The sequence below is a fragment of the Podarcis raffonei genome, chromosome 1 (assembly GCF_027172205.1).
Source record: "Podarcis raffonei isolate rPodRaf1 chromosome 1, rPodRaf1.pri, whole genome shotgun sequence".
NCBI classification, from domain to species: domain Eukaryota; kingdom Metazoa; phylum Chordata; class Lepidosauria; order Squamata; family Lacertidae; genus Podarcis; species Podarcis raffonei.
In genome coordinates this window covers 72,129,389-72,148,824 of record NC_070602.1, presented here as the reverse complement: position 1 = coordinate 72,148,824, position 19,436 = coordinate 72,129,389, and the positions used below count along the sequence as shown (strand labels likewise).

General features: G+C 43.4%; 1 protein-coding gene across 1 annotated transcript; it reads right to left on the bottom strand.

Moving 5' to 3' along the window:
- Positions 1 to 11,502: 11,502 nt before the first annotated feature.
- MYOD1 (myogenic differentiation 1) lies at positions 11,503 to 16,989 on the bottom strand. Its single transcript, XM_053392893.1, has 3 exons — positions 16,076 to 16,989; positions 13,435 to 13,513; positions 11,503 to 12,593 (listed from the first exon to the last, which is right to left on the bottom strand). Exons 1-3 carry the CDS (start codon positions 16,616 to 16,618, stop codon positions 12,334 to 12,336), a joined length of 882 nt encoding a protein of 293 aa, XP_053248868.1. The 5' UTR covers positions 16,619 to 16,989; the 3' UTR covers positions 11,503 to 12,333.
- Positions 16,990 to 19,436: the final 2,447 nt, after the last annotated feature.

Genomic DNA, 19,436 nt, shown 5'->3' with positions numbered 1-19,436 from the left:
TTGTATGTGCAGATGCCGTCTAATGTCATAATCCCATACATGTTTACTTTGGCATTAGTCCCATTATACTCACTGGGTTTTCTACATGAATATGTAGTCCCTCTAGATTTACATATTGATTTTATGCTAAACAAACTATTTGCATATACAGGTGCATTACTTGCACTGAGTAAGCAATATAGCATAATGTGACTGTTTGGAAAATAAACCTTCTGTGACTGATGGGGAATTAAGAAACAGTGCAATGTTGCTGGTAGAACAGCAAGTTCAACATTACAGGCCATGTTCACCTAATTAATTCATCTCTACAGAAGCAGCTCCAGAGAGAACTGGTGTATCTGCAGAGTTGCCTATAATTTAAGAGGCAAAAGGGACTTAAGATAATTTATCAGGGAGGAAGTTAATTAACATTTCCCCTCTCTATAAGAAAAAGATGGCTCACTAACTTTGACTAATTGTTTTCTGCTGTGTACTTGCGTGTCTGAAAAGGTGCTGGTACAGATTTTCTTTTTCCCCCAAAATAAAAAATGCTGCTTTCAATTTTTGCACAAAGGGTGCCATCTAGTGTTCCTTTTCAGAATAACAACCACTTGCACTCCAGCCACACATTTTAAGCTGTTCTCTACTTCTGTTTGGTTTGTCACGCAGAGCCCATTCTTCCTCTGCACAGCTTACAACAACTTACATATGGCTCCCAGGTGGCTCCTCTCCAAGCAGCTTAATGGATAGCCCTGCTAAACTTCCAGAGGTGGAACATTGCTGTGTGCCTTCAGACCGTATTAGTACAGCACTGCTGGAGTGGCACATTCCCTGTCTGCAAATATTGAAAGCTTTTGTTGCTGTACAATTCATTGTGTGTAATCCTATGCACAGGCGCTGCTGAGGTGCTTACTTGGCTTTAAAAGTTCATAAGGACTTCCATATTGACACAAACCTCTGACAGTGAACAATCAGATGGGAAGCTGCCTTGCAATGAGTCATTGACCCATGTAGGTCAATACTGTCAGCAATGGCTCTCAAGTTTCAGAAGAATCCCCCTTAGCCCTTTCTGGATATGTTGGGGATTAAACGTAGGGCTTTCTGAATCCAAAGCACATTCTACCTCTGATCTTTGGGCTTTGCCTGTAGCATAGCATGATGGAACATAGCATCAAACAGTGTGATGAAGCATCCACACACCAACTGCCTTGTTCATCCCCTACATTTAGTCAAAGGTGCCATTTTTAGCTACTGCTAAAAGCTCTTGTCAGGCCTAACTTCTATTAATTTGCCTGATCCTTTAAAAAAAAGCAGCAGCAGCAGCAATCAAATATTCTCCTGTCTCTTCAGATTGCAAATTAAGTGAGGAAGTCCTCGCCATTTTTGTAGCATCCTATAGATCCCGTGGGACGCGGGTGCCATTGTGGGTTAAACCACAGAGCCTAGGACTTGCCGATCAGAAGGTCAGCAGTTCGAATCCCCACGACGGGATGAGCTCCCATTGCTCGGTCCCTGCTCCTGCTCACCTAGCAGTTCAAAAGCACATCAAAGTGCAAGTAGATAAATAGGTACCGCTCCAGCGGGAAAGTAAACGGTGTTTCGGTGCGCTGCTCTGGTTCACCAGAAGCGGCTTAGTCATGCTGGCCACATGACCCGGAAGCTGTATGCCGGCTCCCTCGGCCAATAAAGCGAGATGAGCACCGCAACCCCAGAGTTGGTCACGACTGAACCTAATGGTCAGGGGTCCCTTTACCTTTACCCTTGCTTATCAAGAGGTTATGTTCACCTCTTGGTTTAGGAGTAAATGCTAAAACCAAATGGTAATAATAATAATAATAATGTTTAGACTCTGCCCATCTGGCCTGGTTGCCTCAGCCACTCTGGGCAGCTTCCAACACACATAAAAACATAATAAAATATCAAACATTAAAAACTTCATGATACAATCTCTCCCCAGTTGTCTGCATTCATGCTGTGCTGTCAGCCAAACATCCTGGGATACTGAATTCCACAAAATCATGATGTGCTGCAGAAACTAGTTCTTTATTTCCACATTCAGTTCCTTGTTTCAGAACAAGAACCCTCTCAAGGCAGCTCACAATGAATACTATGAAAGCAAAACACTGAAAAGTTTTTAAAATGAAACAGCAGCATAAAATGCATCCCTGCCCAGCACAACAATCCAAATACAGTGGTACCTCTGGTTACGTACTTAATTCGTTCAAGAGGTCCGTTCTTAACCTGAGACTGTTCTTAACCTGAGGTAACCACTTTAGCTAATGGGGCCTCCTGCTGCCGCTGCGCCTCCGGAGCATGATTTCTGTTCTCATTCTGAAGCAAAGTTCTTAACCCGAGGTAGTATTTCTGGGTTAGCGGAGTCTGTAACCTGAAGCGTATGTAACCTAAGGTACCACTCTAAAACACATTATGACTGCAATTCTATATACCCTTGCCCATTGCATTCAGTGGGGCTAATACTTCTAATTAAACCCATAAAGGATTAAGTGCTGTGGTCTTGTGCCGAGCCACAAATGAGCAGAGCTCAGCGGAATGGAAGGCCAGCTGACCAGAAGAGTCTCAGAGGTGTACTTGCCTGGAGGCAGAGTCAGTATCCAGTCAGGTCCAGTCCTGGGGTCAGGTGAACAGCAATCCACGTGGTCAGATGGTCCAGGGGTAAGGGAATCTGACAGTCAAGGCAAGCAGGAAGCAGCAAGGTAGGACCAGGAACTACAAGCACTGCTTCCAGCACCTGCTTGTTGCTGGAAGTTCTGCTTAAGAAGGCTGAAGCCAGCAGGCTCTCATCATCTGAGTCCTTGAAGGCTGATCAGCTGCAGGTGGAGTCACTCCGCCTTCTCCCCCTTCAGGCTGCTGTTCAGCAGGCAAAACTGACTCCTGGCCTATGACTTTAAGAGGTAAACAACTGGTCATGATTTACAGCAGAAAAAAGCAACTATTAAAGCCCAGTGCAGTTTCTTTAGCTAAAAGCAGATTGAAATAAAATGGTTTTAAAGGTCCACTTAAAAATGGATAGAGAAGGAACCAAGCAGACATCTGGGAAATTGGCCAGTTTCAATTTCTCTCAGTTTCTGATTCTTCCTGTCTTAAGTTCCGTTTTCCACATTTCCACCTCAGTTTGCGATTTTATTTCATTTTTAAAATGTCCTCAGAAAACTCATCAGCTTTTCAGTCCAAAATGCTCCTAATATACGCTTTTTTTGGCAAAACAATTTCCCACAATATAATGCATTGCCACACATTATTTTCACGGATGTGTGCATTCTTAATGCACATTTTGCCCCAGTCTATGTATTTTTGTACAAAACTGCATTGCAAAAATTTGGAAAAGTGCAAATTTCAGGGGGTGGTTTATTTTTATCCATCTTTTAAAAAAATTGTATATTGCCCTTTCCCCCAAATTGGTTTGCATATCACTTTGGAACCCAGTCAGATGGGTGGGACATTATTATTATTATTATTATTATTATTATTATTATTTGCAAAACAAGTAGGTTCACTTTTAAATGTGAGGCATTGGTTTTGCCTATATCCATTCACCCTGTGAGAAGGTGAGCCCAGAACAGCAATATTTGTAGTTGTCTTCTGGTCTGGGGATGGAATACCATCATCTATCTGGCATTTTTACTGTCTGTCTCTCCTTAGACATAAAACTACATGAAGATGCTGGTAGGTTTGTTTTTAAAAGAAACGAAACAACAACAGGTGCTTTTCTTGGTTGCAATGAAAGGCATGACACATAATGTATCTGTAAAAACATAAGACAAGTAAAGGCAATGAGAAATACCCAACAAGCGCTATCATTCTTTCCTCATGCCCATCATTAAAGGTAAAGGGACCCCTGACCAGGGTCCAGTCGTGGCCGACTCTGGGGTTGCGGCGCTCATCTCGCTTTATTGGCCGAGGGAGCCGGCGTACAGCTTCCGGGTCATGTGGCCAGCAAGACTAAGCCGCTTCTGGTGAACCAGAGCAGCGGACGGAAACGCCGTTTACCTTCCTGCCGGAGCGGTACCTATTTATCTACTTGCACTTTGACGTGCTTTCGAACTGCTAGGTTGGCAGGAGCAGGGACCCAGCAACGGGAGCTCACCCCGTTGCGGGGATTCGAACTGCTGACCTTCTGATCGGCAAGTCCTAGGCTCAGTGGTTTAACCCACAGCGCCACCCACGTCCCTCATGCCCATCATTAGATTCTACTAATAACCCAATTTCCCATTTTTTAAACACTTTGGACTACCAGTGCTATAAACTGTAATTCCAAACTAGACCCATTGCACTTTTATCCTGCAGATGGCAGAGTTGTACAGTTTTTTTGCAATTCTTATTGCTAAAATGTCCAGCATGACTGTGCTGCTCTTGCAACTTTTTCTAGGTTTTTAAGTATTTTTTTTTAATTTATAAATTTCCTGTGTCATGCTATCATGACTCCTATATGTAGTTTATTATGTGCTTTCACTGCACACATATTTATTTCAGTGCATGGACACATTTTGGGAAGCCAGTGCCTGCGCTTTAGGTCCTGCGCAGTAGGCATCATGCCTAAAACTCATTGCAAAATTTCCACATTTTGCATTTGCCATTTTGGGAGAAGATCCTTTAATATCCATATGCACTTATTGTGCAGTAGTACTTGCAGAAGATAACTTCTAGAGAATACCTGATCTCAGACAAAGCCACAACAGGAAAGACGCATATGCTATGAAAAAAGGAAGGACATGCTACTAGAATATAAAACAGAAGCAGGGAAAGTGCCTTAAATGGGAGGGGCGAAACAGCAGCTCTTTAGGAATCCAGTGATTCCTATTACCTGGTGTCACTTATATTATTTCACTCATGGACTTATTTTTATGTTGTGATCTTCAGAGGAAGGATGGTATCAAATAAGAATAAGAATAATAAGCTAAAAACACTGTTTTTAGGCAGGAACAGCCAGAAATACTTGCACATCTTGCTTCCTAACACTCTAGAGACTTACTTAAAAAAAACAAAAAATGCAAGTTCAGTGTCTGGGGCTCCTTTCCAGGGCCACCAATGAAGGCCCTTGTGATTGCAGTCACCAAGCTGGCAGCCCCTGCAAATGTTCATTTGTAGGTCTGAATACGTCTGTCTTCTGTGAGTCCATCTTGAACCTTAAACCCATAATGCTGACCAAGTTCAGGACCTGCCACTCTCTTACTTCCTTCATTCCCCCAGGCCACTCACCCATACCAGTATTCCTACAATTGATCCTGACATACAAAATGTGGCAGGATTTTATGGCAGGGAGATCATTTACACCTATATGGTTCTTCAAATCCATCAATGGGGAATCTGAGGCCCTCCAGATGTTGTTGGACAACAGCATCCATCATACCTATCCATTGGCCATGCTGGCTCTGGCTGATGGGAGTTGGAGTCCCAACAACAAATGGAAGGCCACAGGTCTCTCTCCCACCGCTGTATGTAAATTACAGGGCTAGCTGTACTATGAAGCAAGATGAAGTGGTCACTTCAGGCATCAGTCTAATGAAATTTTCCTGTGCTCAGTCTATCTCTGTGTGCCATAAAAGAGAGGGGCATCGTGTTGACCTTTTTGTGAACATTGTATAAGGCTGGAAAGTAACACTGGACTAGAAATCTTCAGACAATGTTGGCCAGCCTGTGGAGCAAAGAGTGTCAAAAAATGGCACAGAGCCGACGGGATAATAATAATAATAATAATAATAATAATAATAATAATAATAGTTTTTTATTTATAGCCTTCCCATCTGGCTGGGTTTCCCCAGCCACTCTGGGTCGTTCCCAACAGATAGTAATAATATAATAATCAAAAAGTGATAAAACATCAAACATTAAAAACTTCCCTAAACAGAGCTGCCTTCAGATTTCTTCTAAAAGTCAGATAGTTGCTTATTTCCTTGACATTTGATGGGAGGGCATTCCACGGGGCGGGTGCCACTACCGAGAAGGCCCTCTGCCTGGTTCCCTGTAACCTCACTTCTCGCAGGGAGGGAACCGCCAGAAGGCCCACGGCGCTGGACCATGGGGGTGGAGACGCTCCTTCAGGTATACTGGGCTGAGGCTGTTTAGGGCTTTAAAGGTCTGGCTGTGTCACCAAGTCTGGTCAATACTCTTTCCCACCTCTCCAGCATATTAGCTGTTCTTTTATTCGTTTAAATACTTTTTACCCTGCTCTTCAGCTGAAAAGGTTTGATCATAATCCATAAAAAGCAACATAGTCTCTGTTCACAAGCTTAGCGTCTAAAAGACACAACACCTAAAATGAAAGGAGATGAAGTAGAAAGAGGCAAACAGACTCCACTTCTTAAAGTTTTATTTTAGTACTTTTATAATGGCAGTGTGAACTGGAAACAGGAGCCAAATGGGGCTGCTGTCTCAGTGAAGCCAGTGGAGTAGCTCAGATTCCCTGCTCTCCCTCTGCTGAAGCCTGATGCTCCCTAGTTCATAGATTGGGAGCAAAAACCACACCAGGGCATGGAGGTGAAGGGAGCTGTCTATTTCACTGCTTCTGGAATTCATTTGTGGAGCGCTTGCCAAAATAAATGAATAAATGGTCATCACTATTTGTGGGCTTGGTATGGGATGATCCTGCTGTACTTATAGTTTTAGGGACTTTCAGATTTTCTGATACAGTACACTCTAAATAGCACTCCGCATTAACTATGCTCATCGTTTGCTTATCTACTGACACTACATTTCTGTGACACCGACATCATCTGCTTTAGCTTACATAAATGACTACCCTGGTTTGAGCTTCAATCATACTCATACAGAATATGACAGCATTCTTGACCTTTGGAAAAAAATGTGAGGATAAACCCCGCAGCTAAATCTGTTACCAGGAAGGTTCAGAGTGTTGCCGCAGCCTCTCAAGTTGACTAATCTGCCGTACTAAGCTTAAAACACTTTATTTAGGCGATTATTAAAATATCATGGACTGAACTCAACCTGCCTGCTCTCCTTTTTTGCCAGGTGAAACTGGGAGCTACTGGTAAAGGGCACAGCTGCTTGAAAACAACTCTCAGTGTGAAAAATAATAATAACAACAACAGGTTGCCAACTCTCATGGTTTAGATGGGTTTTCTGTTGGTTCCTGAAGACTCGGCATGTGTTCACAGTACCTGAGAGACCCTCCACCGCGACCAGCTCTCAAAGCAGTGGATGGCATTTAAAGTACAATAGGAGAGGATTCTTGGTTGGGTTGGGTTCTAGGCACCTTGGAATCATTCCTTATTCTGATGTCTCATCAATGTCAGTTGGTAACTGGGAGGAAGGAAGAGCCTGAGATGGAGTTGGAACCTAGCTGCCTGATAGAGCCATGTGGTGGTTCGACTGACCATTTGACTATCCTTATAATAATTACCTGGCATTGTAATGTAACATTGTACATACCTCTCTCTCTCTCTCTCTCTCTCTCTCTCTCTCTCTCTCTCTCTCTCCCTCTCTTTCTCTCTCTGTGTGTGTCTGTGTGTCACAAACGAAGCAGCCCTTGTGTATGTGTTTTAATGGGCCTATTTTGGGATGTGTTAAATGCATGCGTGGTCTCTGTTGTAACATTAGAACCAGGCTGTGGAAACTTAGGTTGCTAAAATAAATCGTTGAAATTCAATATCCGGGAATACTTGTGGAACAGAGTGTTCATTGTCGAACACAAATATTCTGACTGAGAGTTTCAGGGCTTCAGCTTCACGTGCTGCAATTTTACTTGCTTTCAGTAAGCATTAGTGTAAAATTCAAAAAGTGACCAAAGGTGGTGAATCAAAATTTTGCTGCAATTTCTGTCCAATTCCTCATAAGAAAGTACAAATATATTATAATGTCATGGCAAGGAAGATACCAACCTGGCCCCATCTGTTGGCTAGAGAAGACGAATCTGCAGAGATGTTGCTTACCCTCCCTGTTAACAATGATAAGAAAGAACTCTGAACTAATAACTAGTGTCTGTGTTTCCTTATTTTCCTCCTCCCTCCCAATTCCTTTTCCTTTTGTGTCGTGCCTTTTAGATTGAAAGCCTAAGGGCAGGGACCATCTTCGTCCCGATCATGGTAAGCTACTCTGGGAGCCTTTTTCAGTTGAAGAAGGAGTTTAAAATACTTCATACATTTAAAGTGATTAAAGTAACATATAGCTATGGTTAAAAAAAAATCAAGAAAAGAACAATAATATGTGGTGACCCTCAAACATTTATCTTACTTACAAAAAGACAGATATTTATTTACACAGAACACACACAAACAACAATAGAAAAAGTCTCCAGAGCTTGATAATTACCCAAAACAAAACAAAAAAGGAAAGATTCTCATAGTATTGAAGAACTCTAAAAGAACCCCATCTCTATTGTATATGATCTGCTCATGAATAAGAAGCCCAATATGCTTCAAAGGGTCCTCTGTGTTAACTTCTGTGCCAACTCACACAAAAGCAGCACATCGGTGAAATCGGCCCTGCAATCTGAAGTAGGGATGGATGAGAAATTCCATTCGGTTTGCATTTAAATCAGAATTTATCAAACTTGCACTTTCCAAAACAATATGAGAACCGAAAACAAAACCATCCTTTGAAATTCACACATATCCAAATTTTGTGATGCAGTTTTCTAACTAACCTGTGTTTACAAAAAAATGCATATATTTGGCAAAAACATGCCATTGGCCAGGGATGAAGGGAGCTGTTAGTTCAGCAACATCAGGAAGGCAACATCTGGTTAGTCCCTCCTGCTCTACAGCCATTAGCAAAACATCATATGGATTGAAATGCAGCCTGGTTGTTACCTAGAATGTCATTAGAGAATAGAATTATTAAAAGTCTTAAATGAATTTATTAATAAATGACCACCAGTCATGGATGCTTTTGTTGAGATTCCTACATACCAGAGGGTTGGACTAGATGCTCCCAATGCTACAATTCTATGACATCATACCTTTTGACTAAATTATCTTGAAGATGGTGTACTATAGACTGTGGCCACACACAGCGAGAACTCGCAGCCTTGATTTCCTAGCCGATGGCCATCAATATCATCCACCAGAGAAGGATTTAATCAATCTACAATCTCCTACGCCTTGGAGCAAGTCCCATTGAAGTCAACTGAATTGACTTCAAAGCAGACAGGTGTAAGTTTGCACTGTAATTCACCTTATTCTTATATAGGGAGAGTCAATATTCTTCACTGAATGAGAAGTGCATTTGCTAACACTGTACTGAAAGCAACGGGGAAATTCCCTAACCAAAGGCAGAATAACTCCAGCAGTTTTATAAATAAGGTTCTTTATTTAGAATACTGTTGAAAACATTCTCAGAATTTCAAGTTTTAAAAGGTACTAGACAAGGATGCCCCTTATCTCCGCTATTGTTTAATCTGGTATTGGAAGTACTTGCAAGAAAGATAAGGGAGGAAGAGAGAATAAAGGACATATGGATAGGACAGAGAATATATACATTTAAAGCCTTTGTGGTCGATGCAGTTATAACAGTAGAGAATTCTTCGGAAAGCCTACCAACAACCTTGGAAGTTATTACAACATTCGGCAACCTGGCAGGATTTTATACTAATAAAGACAGAAAGAAAATGCTAACTCAGAATATAAATAACCAAACAAAGAAAGAATTGGGAAATGACTTAGGGATCAAAGTGGGAAAGAGAATTAAATATTTAGGAGTCTGGATTGCATCTGAAAATCTGAACTTATTTCAAGACAACTATAACAGATTGTGGACTGAAATGAAAAAAGACTTTCAAAAATGGGAGTGCCTGAACCTGTCTTTTCTGGGCAGGATATCCGTAATTAAAATGAATGTCCTGTCCCAAATGATATTTTTATTTCAATCCTTGCCTGTAATATCCAACTCCAACTGCTTTACAAAATGGAAAAAAAGATATATTAAACTTCCCATGGCAAAAGAAAAAAAACAAGGATAAAAATAAAATATTAATAGATGCAAAGCAAAGGGGGTGGGTCTCTTTCCCGGATCCGAAACTTTACTATGAAGCAACCTGTCTAAGCTGGATGAAAGAATGGATAGAACTGAAGGATGTGAATGTATTGGTTTTAGAAGGGAACAATCTGATTTATGGGTGGCACGTGTACCTGTAGTATGAAAAAACTAAGGTTCACAAGGGTTTTTATGATCATTTGATTAGAAGAAGTCTATATAAGGTCTGGATGAGACACAAAGATATCCTAGAAAGAAAGACTCCCGGTTGGATTTCACTGGTAGAAGCAGTTGCAGTAAAAAGGTTAAATATGGATAGGACTTGGGGAAAGTATAAAGACATCCTTGAATACAAAGACGGCAATATAAAACTAAGAGATAGGCAAAAGATATCTATCTGGATACCTGACTGGTTTCAATATTTTCAAACAAAGAAGATGTTTAGAAAAGATAAAGAAAGAGGATTCATTCAAGAAGCTTCATTTGAAAAAAGTGATTTGGGGCCCAACAAAAAACTAATCTCAAAAATATATAAATTATTGTTAGAATGGGAGACCAAAGATGAACTCATAAAGGAGGCAAGGATAAAATTGGCCATTGATATTGGGCTTAAAATTGAAATTGTTGCGTTGGAAAAATTATGGAATTCAAGAATGAACTTCTCTGCATGTATAGATGGTATTTGGCACCAGTTAAATGGGCCAAAATGTACAAAAGAGGTTCAAAACTTTGTTGGAAATGTCTAGATGCAGAGGTTGCATTCATTCATTTATGGTGCAAATGCATCCGGACAAAGGAATTTTGGGAAATGGTGTAAAAAAGTTTAACTCACATTCCCCAAGAAACCAGAAGAATTCCTTCTAGGCATACTTGGGAATGAGTTACCACAAAAGCCCACAACAGCTGCGAGGATAGTATGCACAAGATATTGGAAACAAAGAGAGACTCCAGGAAAAGAACAATTGTTAAATAAATTAATTGAATATGCAGAGCTTGCAAGTATGACATCTAAAATAAGAAATCAAGAGACAAACAGATGAGGAGTAAGTGGAAGTTTCTAGGGAAGTATTTAGAAAAAATTGATCTCAAATACAGTGGTATCTTGGTTTGCAACCGCTTTGGATTACAACCATTTTGAATTACAACCATGTCAAACCCAGAAGTGCGTGTCCCTTTTTAAAAAAATTACAACCCATTTGTTTAATGTTACAACCAATTTTGGGGGGGAGGCCCCATTGGCGAAAGCGCGCCTTGGGTTACAACCTGTTTTGGTTTACAACCAGACCTCCGGAACAGATTATGGTTGTAAACCAAGGTACCACTGTATAAATTTCAGGTAGGGGATACCTTGTAACCAACAGCTGACAATATTAAGGTTATGAAAATGTGGGAAATAAGGTGAAGGAATTAATGTATATGCAACTAAGCAAGATGTACAAAGAAATGTTATGGAATGCTGGGTGGGAAGTCTAAAAGAACTACTGTATAATAATGGAAAATAATGTAATTGTAAAACTGAAAACCTAAAAAATAAAAAAGGAAATTCCCTAACCAAAGGCAGAATAACTCCAGCAGTTTTATAAATAAGGTTCTTTATTTAGAATACTGTTGAAAACATTCTCAGCATCCACATTGTATAAATATATAAAGTTAAAGTTTGGCACGACAAACCAAGCAACATTAAATACGTAAATTTTTTTGGGTTGTTTAGTTGGAATCTTTTCTCTTTTTTTGCAAAGCAACTCTTATTTACAAGTATACAAAATAAGTATTTTAAAAAATGGTCCACAACCTTTTTTTAAAAAATATACGTGGATGTCTATGTTTCTGAGGAGAAAGGAAGGCTGCAATCCTATAATGTGTCTACTCGGAATTAGGTCCCACTGATTCCAATGAGGCTTACTCCCAGGCAAGTGTGTATAAGAAGAGTGCAGCCTTAGGTTGCTTAACAGTGCAATCCTATGCATGCCTCCTCAGAAGTAAGTCCCACTGAGTTACTTACATGGGCCTAACCCCACGTCAGTGGGCATAGGATTGTAGGCCAAGTCAGACTGAAATCAGTGGTAGTTAAGCAACCTTTGTGCAGGTTCGCCTCAAGAGTTTATTCCTCACAGGATCTGAGAAGACCCTCAAACTTAAGGATACCCCTTTTTAAAAGCACAGATTCAACATTAGCCATTTCATGGTATGCAATTCTAAAGTTCTTCTATATACAAATAGCTTTCGTTTATAACCAATAAATAAGTGTATTTTGAAGTAATGCAAGCTTGGAATCATTAGATACAGATTAAAACTGGTAAGGAAAACAAAAAACCCACAAGTACTGTCTTTTTCGATCTTCGGAAGGCAGGCTTAAGTGTATCGGCTGAGATCCACTCCTGTTGGCAGTTTCTGTCCCCCATGGCTTTATAGCACTTGGTAGATGGGGTTGCTGCTGCTGCTGCTGACATTGTCCTGAGGGAGAGGGGTACAGGTAGCTGGAGAGGAGATTTGGGCTCCAGGCTCACTCAGGCTAGCCCCTTCCTGGAGTGAGCAGGGGCTCCCCTCGGTTCCACTTTCGACCGTGGATAAGCTGGCACAGGCAGCGCTGTCTGTCGAAATCCTCTCCACGATGCTCGACAAGCAATCTAGGCTGGAAATGACCGAACTCTTCCCTTGCTTTGAATCTGAGGACAAGGAGATCAGGGAGTCTCAGAAGCAGTACCAAGAAGAAACTGTTTCGCCATAAGGTCCCCAATGACAACAACACACACCTATTCATAACTGAATCAACAGGCCCCGTACAGTTCTGAGAGGTGTCAATGGAAATAAAAAACCAAATGAGTTATTTTAAAGGTTTATTTATTAATAAGGGGGAGGGCTCACTTGCCATCCTGCCCACAGCTGCCACCTTGTCTGTGGCACACACACACCCTTCCTCCACATAGATAGCATCTTCTTGTCAAAAGCTAAAAAACACTGTTTCCCCCCCAAGCCTTCTGAGAAGGGCGATTGGGGCTGCTGTTTTCAAAACTCTGAATGCTGGGACATGTATCATTGTTTTATTACAGTTTTGATATATGAGTGCTTTAGTGTTTTATTTTGTTATTATGTTGGATTGCATGCATGACACTGTGGTCTCCGTTTGGGAGGAAAGGTGAGGTGAAAAAGTAATAAGCAAACACAACAATAAATAAAGTATAATTTAAGTTGTACAATGGCCTTTGAAGGCAAAAAAGCACCCAATAATTTTAAAGTTTCGGTCCAATTGTCATTTTTTTAAAAAAGAAGATTGTGGTCTATAATTTAAAAAATGTAATGTACAAGTTACATTAAAAGGCATCCATCAAAATAATAATAGTAATAATGATCAGAGTAGTAAAAGTAATAATAATAATATTTGAAATTTAAAAAACGAGCTTCAGGATACCCACACATGGGTAAAAAGGAGAACAAAGTCTGTGAGTGTATCCTGTGTTTGGAGAGCATAATATAGAATAACGTATTTCTTACAAGGCAGATACTTACCATTTAGTGTTTCTGTATAGTAGCTACTGTCATAGCTATTTCTTCTGCGGGAGCTGCAAGGGGGTCCACTGTAATCCAGCTGGAAACAAAACCAAGACACTAGGTCAGAAATACGATCAGGGCTACCAGGTGTCCAAATGTGTATAGGAGTGCTTAAGGGTGCTCACATGTCATTCACACTTTATGTGTCTGCTCCAGGAAACACACATATAACAATCCAGCCCTTTAAATGAAAAGGGGAGGAAAGTCACCTTACGCAGGCCTGGACTAAACTTGGCCCTCCAGCTGTTTTGGGACTACTACTCCCACCATCCCTAACTAACAGGATCAGGGATGATGGGAATTGAATCCCAAAGCAGCTGGAGGGCCAAGTTTGACCATGCCTGCCTTAAAGGGTTTTATGCACCTTTAACCTCTTTGTTTGTGGTTTTCTCATTATGCTTAAGACTCTTGGCTTCTAACACATATTTGCTCTTTACTACATTTGGCAAGCGACAAATTCAGCAACTGTATAAATTCCTTTCATGACTTCTTATGGGGGGGTGTATGTGTGACTATACTTTTGTCCCCTTACGTACAACCCTTTGAATGCACTGGGACTGAGATGAACCAATAAACCTGAGGATGATTCTGTATCTAAACCTGCCGTGTCCAAACTTAATGCTCCAGTCACCTCAGCATGCTGGGATTTAAAGAAGAAACAGCTTGTTCACTCACTGTTGTAAGGAATACAATGGAACAAGAAGGTGACAGGCAATTTTTGAGTAGCAAATTCCACTTCACTTAAATCTCTCCTGCTTCCGTACTAAGCACTGGACTGGGAGAAAGAAAGAAAAATCTCTCCTGTGTCTCTCTCCCCGCCTCTGTCCCTAATGCATGCTGTTGGTTACCACTCAATACCCCCCCTCTCAAAGATAAACATTGCCTCTCTTTGGTGCACTCCTCTTCCACCACCTAACACCTGCACGGTTTGTCATGAGGCCACTAGCCACCATTAGCACAATGCAAGATATGGTCCTCACTGCTTTGTACATCACCACTAGCTATAGCCAGTCGCTAAATATCTTGCCACAGTCCTATCCATCCCATTATAGCCCCAAACAAACTCCAACTTGCACATATCTGCTCAGAAATAAAATAACCCCTGGATTAGCAGGTGCAAGTTCCATTGAACTCATGTATAGGTTTGCATAGTAAATAACACTGGTTATGTACTAAAGCGTTTTAATGGCTGCCCTCTAAAGATGGTTGTACTCCATGGTTATAGAAGCACCTGCTTTCAACTGCCCCTTTCCTGCAGGGCCGCATGAGATCAGAGCTTGATATACGCTACCAGCCACTGTCTCAAAAACCCAACTTTATTACATAGAAGCGAGTAAGTATCTCTTTCCCAAGTGTCAAGAAATCACAGCAGAACTAAGCAAGAAGGCTATTGTTTCTTTCTCCAAGCATAAAGACATTACCGTACTCCTTGCTAGAGCACTATGCCCTGGGAGGACAAGGGGACATGAGCTTCAGAAAAGTACTCATGCCATTCTGTAGCAGCAAAAAGACAGGGCAATATTTATGGTTCATTGGTTTACAGTTTGATCAGTAAACTGCATGGGTGCCGCAGTGTTTTATGTTGCCGATTGCTTTTTATTGTATTATTTTATTCATTGAACTGTATATCCCAGTGGGAGCCTATGTTCATAGAGTTCATGACTAAATGAATAAAAGTGGTGGTTTAGGTGTCCCAATCCAGTGCTTGTTTGCTGAGAATTGAATTACACAGAATTCATTTGGGTTTACTCCTAAGTATGCTTGCAGCCTAACTAGTTCATTATGACCTGAGAAATTGCTTTCACTCCTCTGATCATCTGGTCTATCTATTCTAATAGTGCCAGAAGAGAGAGAAGTTTCCTCCTTGTATCCCAGATTCCCTGAGAGTATACTGGAGGAGCCATGTCACCACAATCCCCAAGAGAAAGAGAAGAAATCTCCTACACTGTGCCGAAGAGGAGCCCCTCTTTTGGAGGGCTCAACCAGCCAAGGAAACCTCTCAATGGGACCAGGGCACAGCAGAAAAGCAGGGTGCTCAGTGTTTTAACCCACTGATCTCAATGGTGCTTCCTCCCAGAAGATGGTGTGCTTGGGGTGAAGCCTTCATTTATTTGAAAAAGAGATGAAGGGAACTTAAGCCTTCTAGGAAGTGATGCCCCCAGTTCTCCTGGTCTATATTCCAATGAGGGACTGTGATTACTCAGAGGTGGCAGAAAAGAACTCATTGCATGCTCAGGGTGTGTAGTGACTTGGCATGTCACCGGGCTTTGTCATGACACTGAAAATAAGATTCTTGGGCTTGGTTTGGCTAAAGACAAAAGAGAAAGGGGTAAGCGTCTCACCTCCGTTCCCTCCCTAGATCATGACACAGAAAGAAATCCAAGTGTTAGAACTGCCGTTCTATTTCGGGTACAGCTCCTGCACCTTTAACACTTACGTGACCAACAGGCTTTTAAGAGATACCCGCTTTGCTATCATAAAGATAGAAATCGCCCCTGTGGGCTGCCTGCTTCTCATAGGCATGGGAGCCAAGTCAAGCACAAGGCGGCCCACCTACCCATGCAGACGGCCTGCGTTTGCGCGGAAACCTGCAACTCACCATGCCGTCGGAGCAGTTGGATCGGGGGCTGGAGGCGTCCGAGTCGCCGCTGTAGTGCTCCAGCACCGGGTAGTAGGCGTCCTCTTGCTCGCGCAGCAGCGCCTGGAGGCTCTCGATGTAGCGGATGGCGTTGCGCAGGATCTCCACTTTGGGCAGGCGCTGGTTGGGGTTGGTGGACGTGCAGCGCTTGAGCGTCTCGAAGGCCTCGTTGACCTTGCTGAGCCGCCTCCTCTCGCGCATGGTGGCCGCCTTGCGGCGGTCGGCGTTGGTGGTCTTCCTCTTGCACGCCTTGCACGCCCACAGCAGGCAGCGGCCCGCCTGGTGGTGCCCGCTGGGCGCGCGGATGTGCTCGTCCTCGTGGCCGTGGTGGTGGCCGTGCTCGTCGGCCTTCAGCAGGCCCCCCACGTGCACCAGCCGGGGGTCCAGGTCCTCGAAGAAGTGCATGTCCGACGTGTTGAAGCAGGGGTCGTCGTAGAAGTCATCGGCGGCCGAGAAGGAGCAGAGCGAGCCGTCGGTGATCTCCATGTGGCCTAGCACGTCCATGGGCGCAGGCGGCGGAGGAATGACTCCACAGAGGCTGGACGGAGGGAGAGCGAGAGAAAGAGAGGGCGAGAAAGGGGGCCGGATTGTCCACCCCTGAGCTCAGCGCCTGGCTTTAAAGAACCCCGAGGGGGCGAGCGGGCTTCAATCCTGAGGACTCCAGCAGAGCCAGACGTCGGTGCGCTTCTTTTCCCGGGTCAGACAGGAGAGGGAGGCGCGGGCTTGCTGTGAAAGGGGGCTTCATTCACTCTTGGTCCCCCTTTCCCCCTTGCTCTGCTCAGCCTGCCATGGGGAAAGCGAAATGCCCGTCGCGGATGCCATCCAAACCGCTCTATTTATCCCAGAAGCGGGGGTGGGCATTGCTCCGAGGCCACCTCTGCTCCACCTGCCGGCCTATCCCTCGGCCTCGCCGAGCCAGTCGCTGGGGTCTCGCAGGGGGCGGAGGGGAGGGAAGGGAGGGGGAGCCTCGCCCGGATTGGACGGCGGCGAAAGCCCCTGTCCGGCAAAAGGCTGGGGGAAAGTGGCTGCAAATGTCAAACAGCAGCCGTCAGAGAGAGAGCCTCGAGGGGGAGCGGGCGGGCGGGGGGATCACATGCGCTTCGCTTTAATGCAAAACTTTATTTTCTGCGTGAGATCTCCCGCTCCCACTTGCCCAGATGGCATTCTTGAAAAAAGGATCGCGCCATGGTTTTAATTCGTTTAAAAAGTGCTGCACGGGCTCCTTGGGTCATTTGCGAAACGCATAAAGGCAGATATGTAATAAGGAGGGGATATTTGCCAGTTTAATAGTTTGTGTTTTGGTTTTTGGTTTTGTTCGAGGCTGTTCTTTTCTCTCTCCACAAGTAATCAACGATCTATATTAATCATCCGTTCAAGAAGTTACATACTGTACAATCCAAATATATAGCGAAAGGTGGGGTGTGTGTGGAAACTTACTGTTACAAGAGTGTGTGAGAGAGATCGTAATCTGGGGTTTTTCAGGGATCATAAAAAAATAACGCGGCAATTATGTTGATTGGTTTGTGAAGACGTTCTAGAGAATGGTTTTCTCCTCTAAATGCTTAAATAACATTTTTCACCGTTTGGAAAGGGCTTCCGCTGGACTTTCCCATCGAAGTAATCGTGTTATGGAACTATTTCGTTTTGTTTCACGTTCCTATGCTTTTTATTTTATTTTACTTTGTTGGGAGGTGGTGATCTGAATTTGTAATATCAGGTGTTAATGATGATAGTGTGTGTGTGTGTTGCTTCACAAAAAATCGTTTATCTCAGAGTTCTCTGTTAATGTCCCCGATTCCGTTCATGAACCGACGTGCGCTAACGATTTCAGGGGCATGAGTGTGCCTTTCCTCCCGTAGGAGCACGACCCAGCCAAAGCGAAATAAATTTTAGAAACTCACTTGCAACAAATCAAGCCAGGGTTTTAAAACGCCTTGCATTGAAATCCGCGGGACTACGGTTTGTGCCTTTTATTTCTTTCGATATCGGTTTCCTGTGATTTGAGAAGTGTTGTGGCTCAAAATAAACCAGGTTTACCCTCCCATCAGCTCTTTAAAAGACAGGGGAAAAAGATAAGAAAAGATGAAAGCGTTCTTGTAAACGGCTTTACCTTCTGCGGGATTGTGAGGATACCTATCCCCCCTTTCGGACAAACGGCAGGCAGGATTTTGAAAAGGTGGGGGTGAGAAAAGAAGAGGCATCTTCAGATAATTTCTGATTATATCTGACCGAAGCCAGCTCCTTCTCCTCGCCACGCCAGTTTTCTGCGTCTCGCCCCCGCCAGCTCCCCGTCAGAATGGAGATCACCTCTCTCTTATTTGCTTCTATAGCTTCGACGCCAACACCAGCGACGGGCGTCTAGTAAGAGCCGAGCAGGTCGCTAAGCCGGCGGGTCACTATTCATTCCAGTTAGAACTTTCGCACTGCAGTCGCTGTGACTGAGTCGCCTCAATTCCGAATATTCCGATGTGACCGATTCGCAGACTGGAGACATCTGGATCCTCGAAGGCAGCGATGATGTACATTTAAAATCCAATTTGCGCTAGCGCGGCATTTCTGTGTTTAAATTAGATATGGGCGGAGGGGGAGGGGACACACCGGTGTGCACGATCGCTAACCTGCAGCCAGCCAACCAATTCTAATCGCAGGAAGGAGTTCCACAACTGTAAAAATATCAACCACAGGTGGAAGGTGGGGGGGGGGGCGCACGGGGAAACCAGGCCTCTAATGCCCCAAAGGGAGCCTAGGATCGCATTCCGCACTTTTGCCAGGGAATGGAGTCGTGTAACAAGTCGTGTAGGAACTTTCGTTCAGGCTCCGAGTGGGAGAAAATGGACCTTTTCCAAAGCGCTTTTTCTTCTCTAGCTACTTTGCGGGGTGGGGTGGGGTGGCGGGTGGAGAGCTCGGTGTCCTAAGTATTACACCTACTGAGGCTGCTATTCAATGCACACTGAGCTAGCCTCAATAAAGTCAGTGGGATTTACTTGGGCACGTATCGGATCGCACTATTGTGGGGGTAAATCTCCACCACCAAGCAGCCAGTGTGGCTCTTTCTGGGGTGGAGTGAGGAAGGTTCCTGGGAGATCCGAGAAGTAAGCCCAGTTGAACTTGACTTGACACGTGAATTAAACACGTTTTAAGTGGAGCTGGATGGCGCTGATAAAGGAACCCAGGAGCCGGCAAACTTCAGGCTTGTGGAATCGACTTTGTTTCCGGTAACCAGACCTGGGTGCGAGAGGCAGACGCTTAAACCACTCCGAGACCAGGGGTTCCTTTGAGTACCAAAACTGAACTGAGCTCACAGTCGCTCCACACACACAAT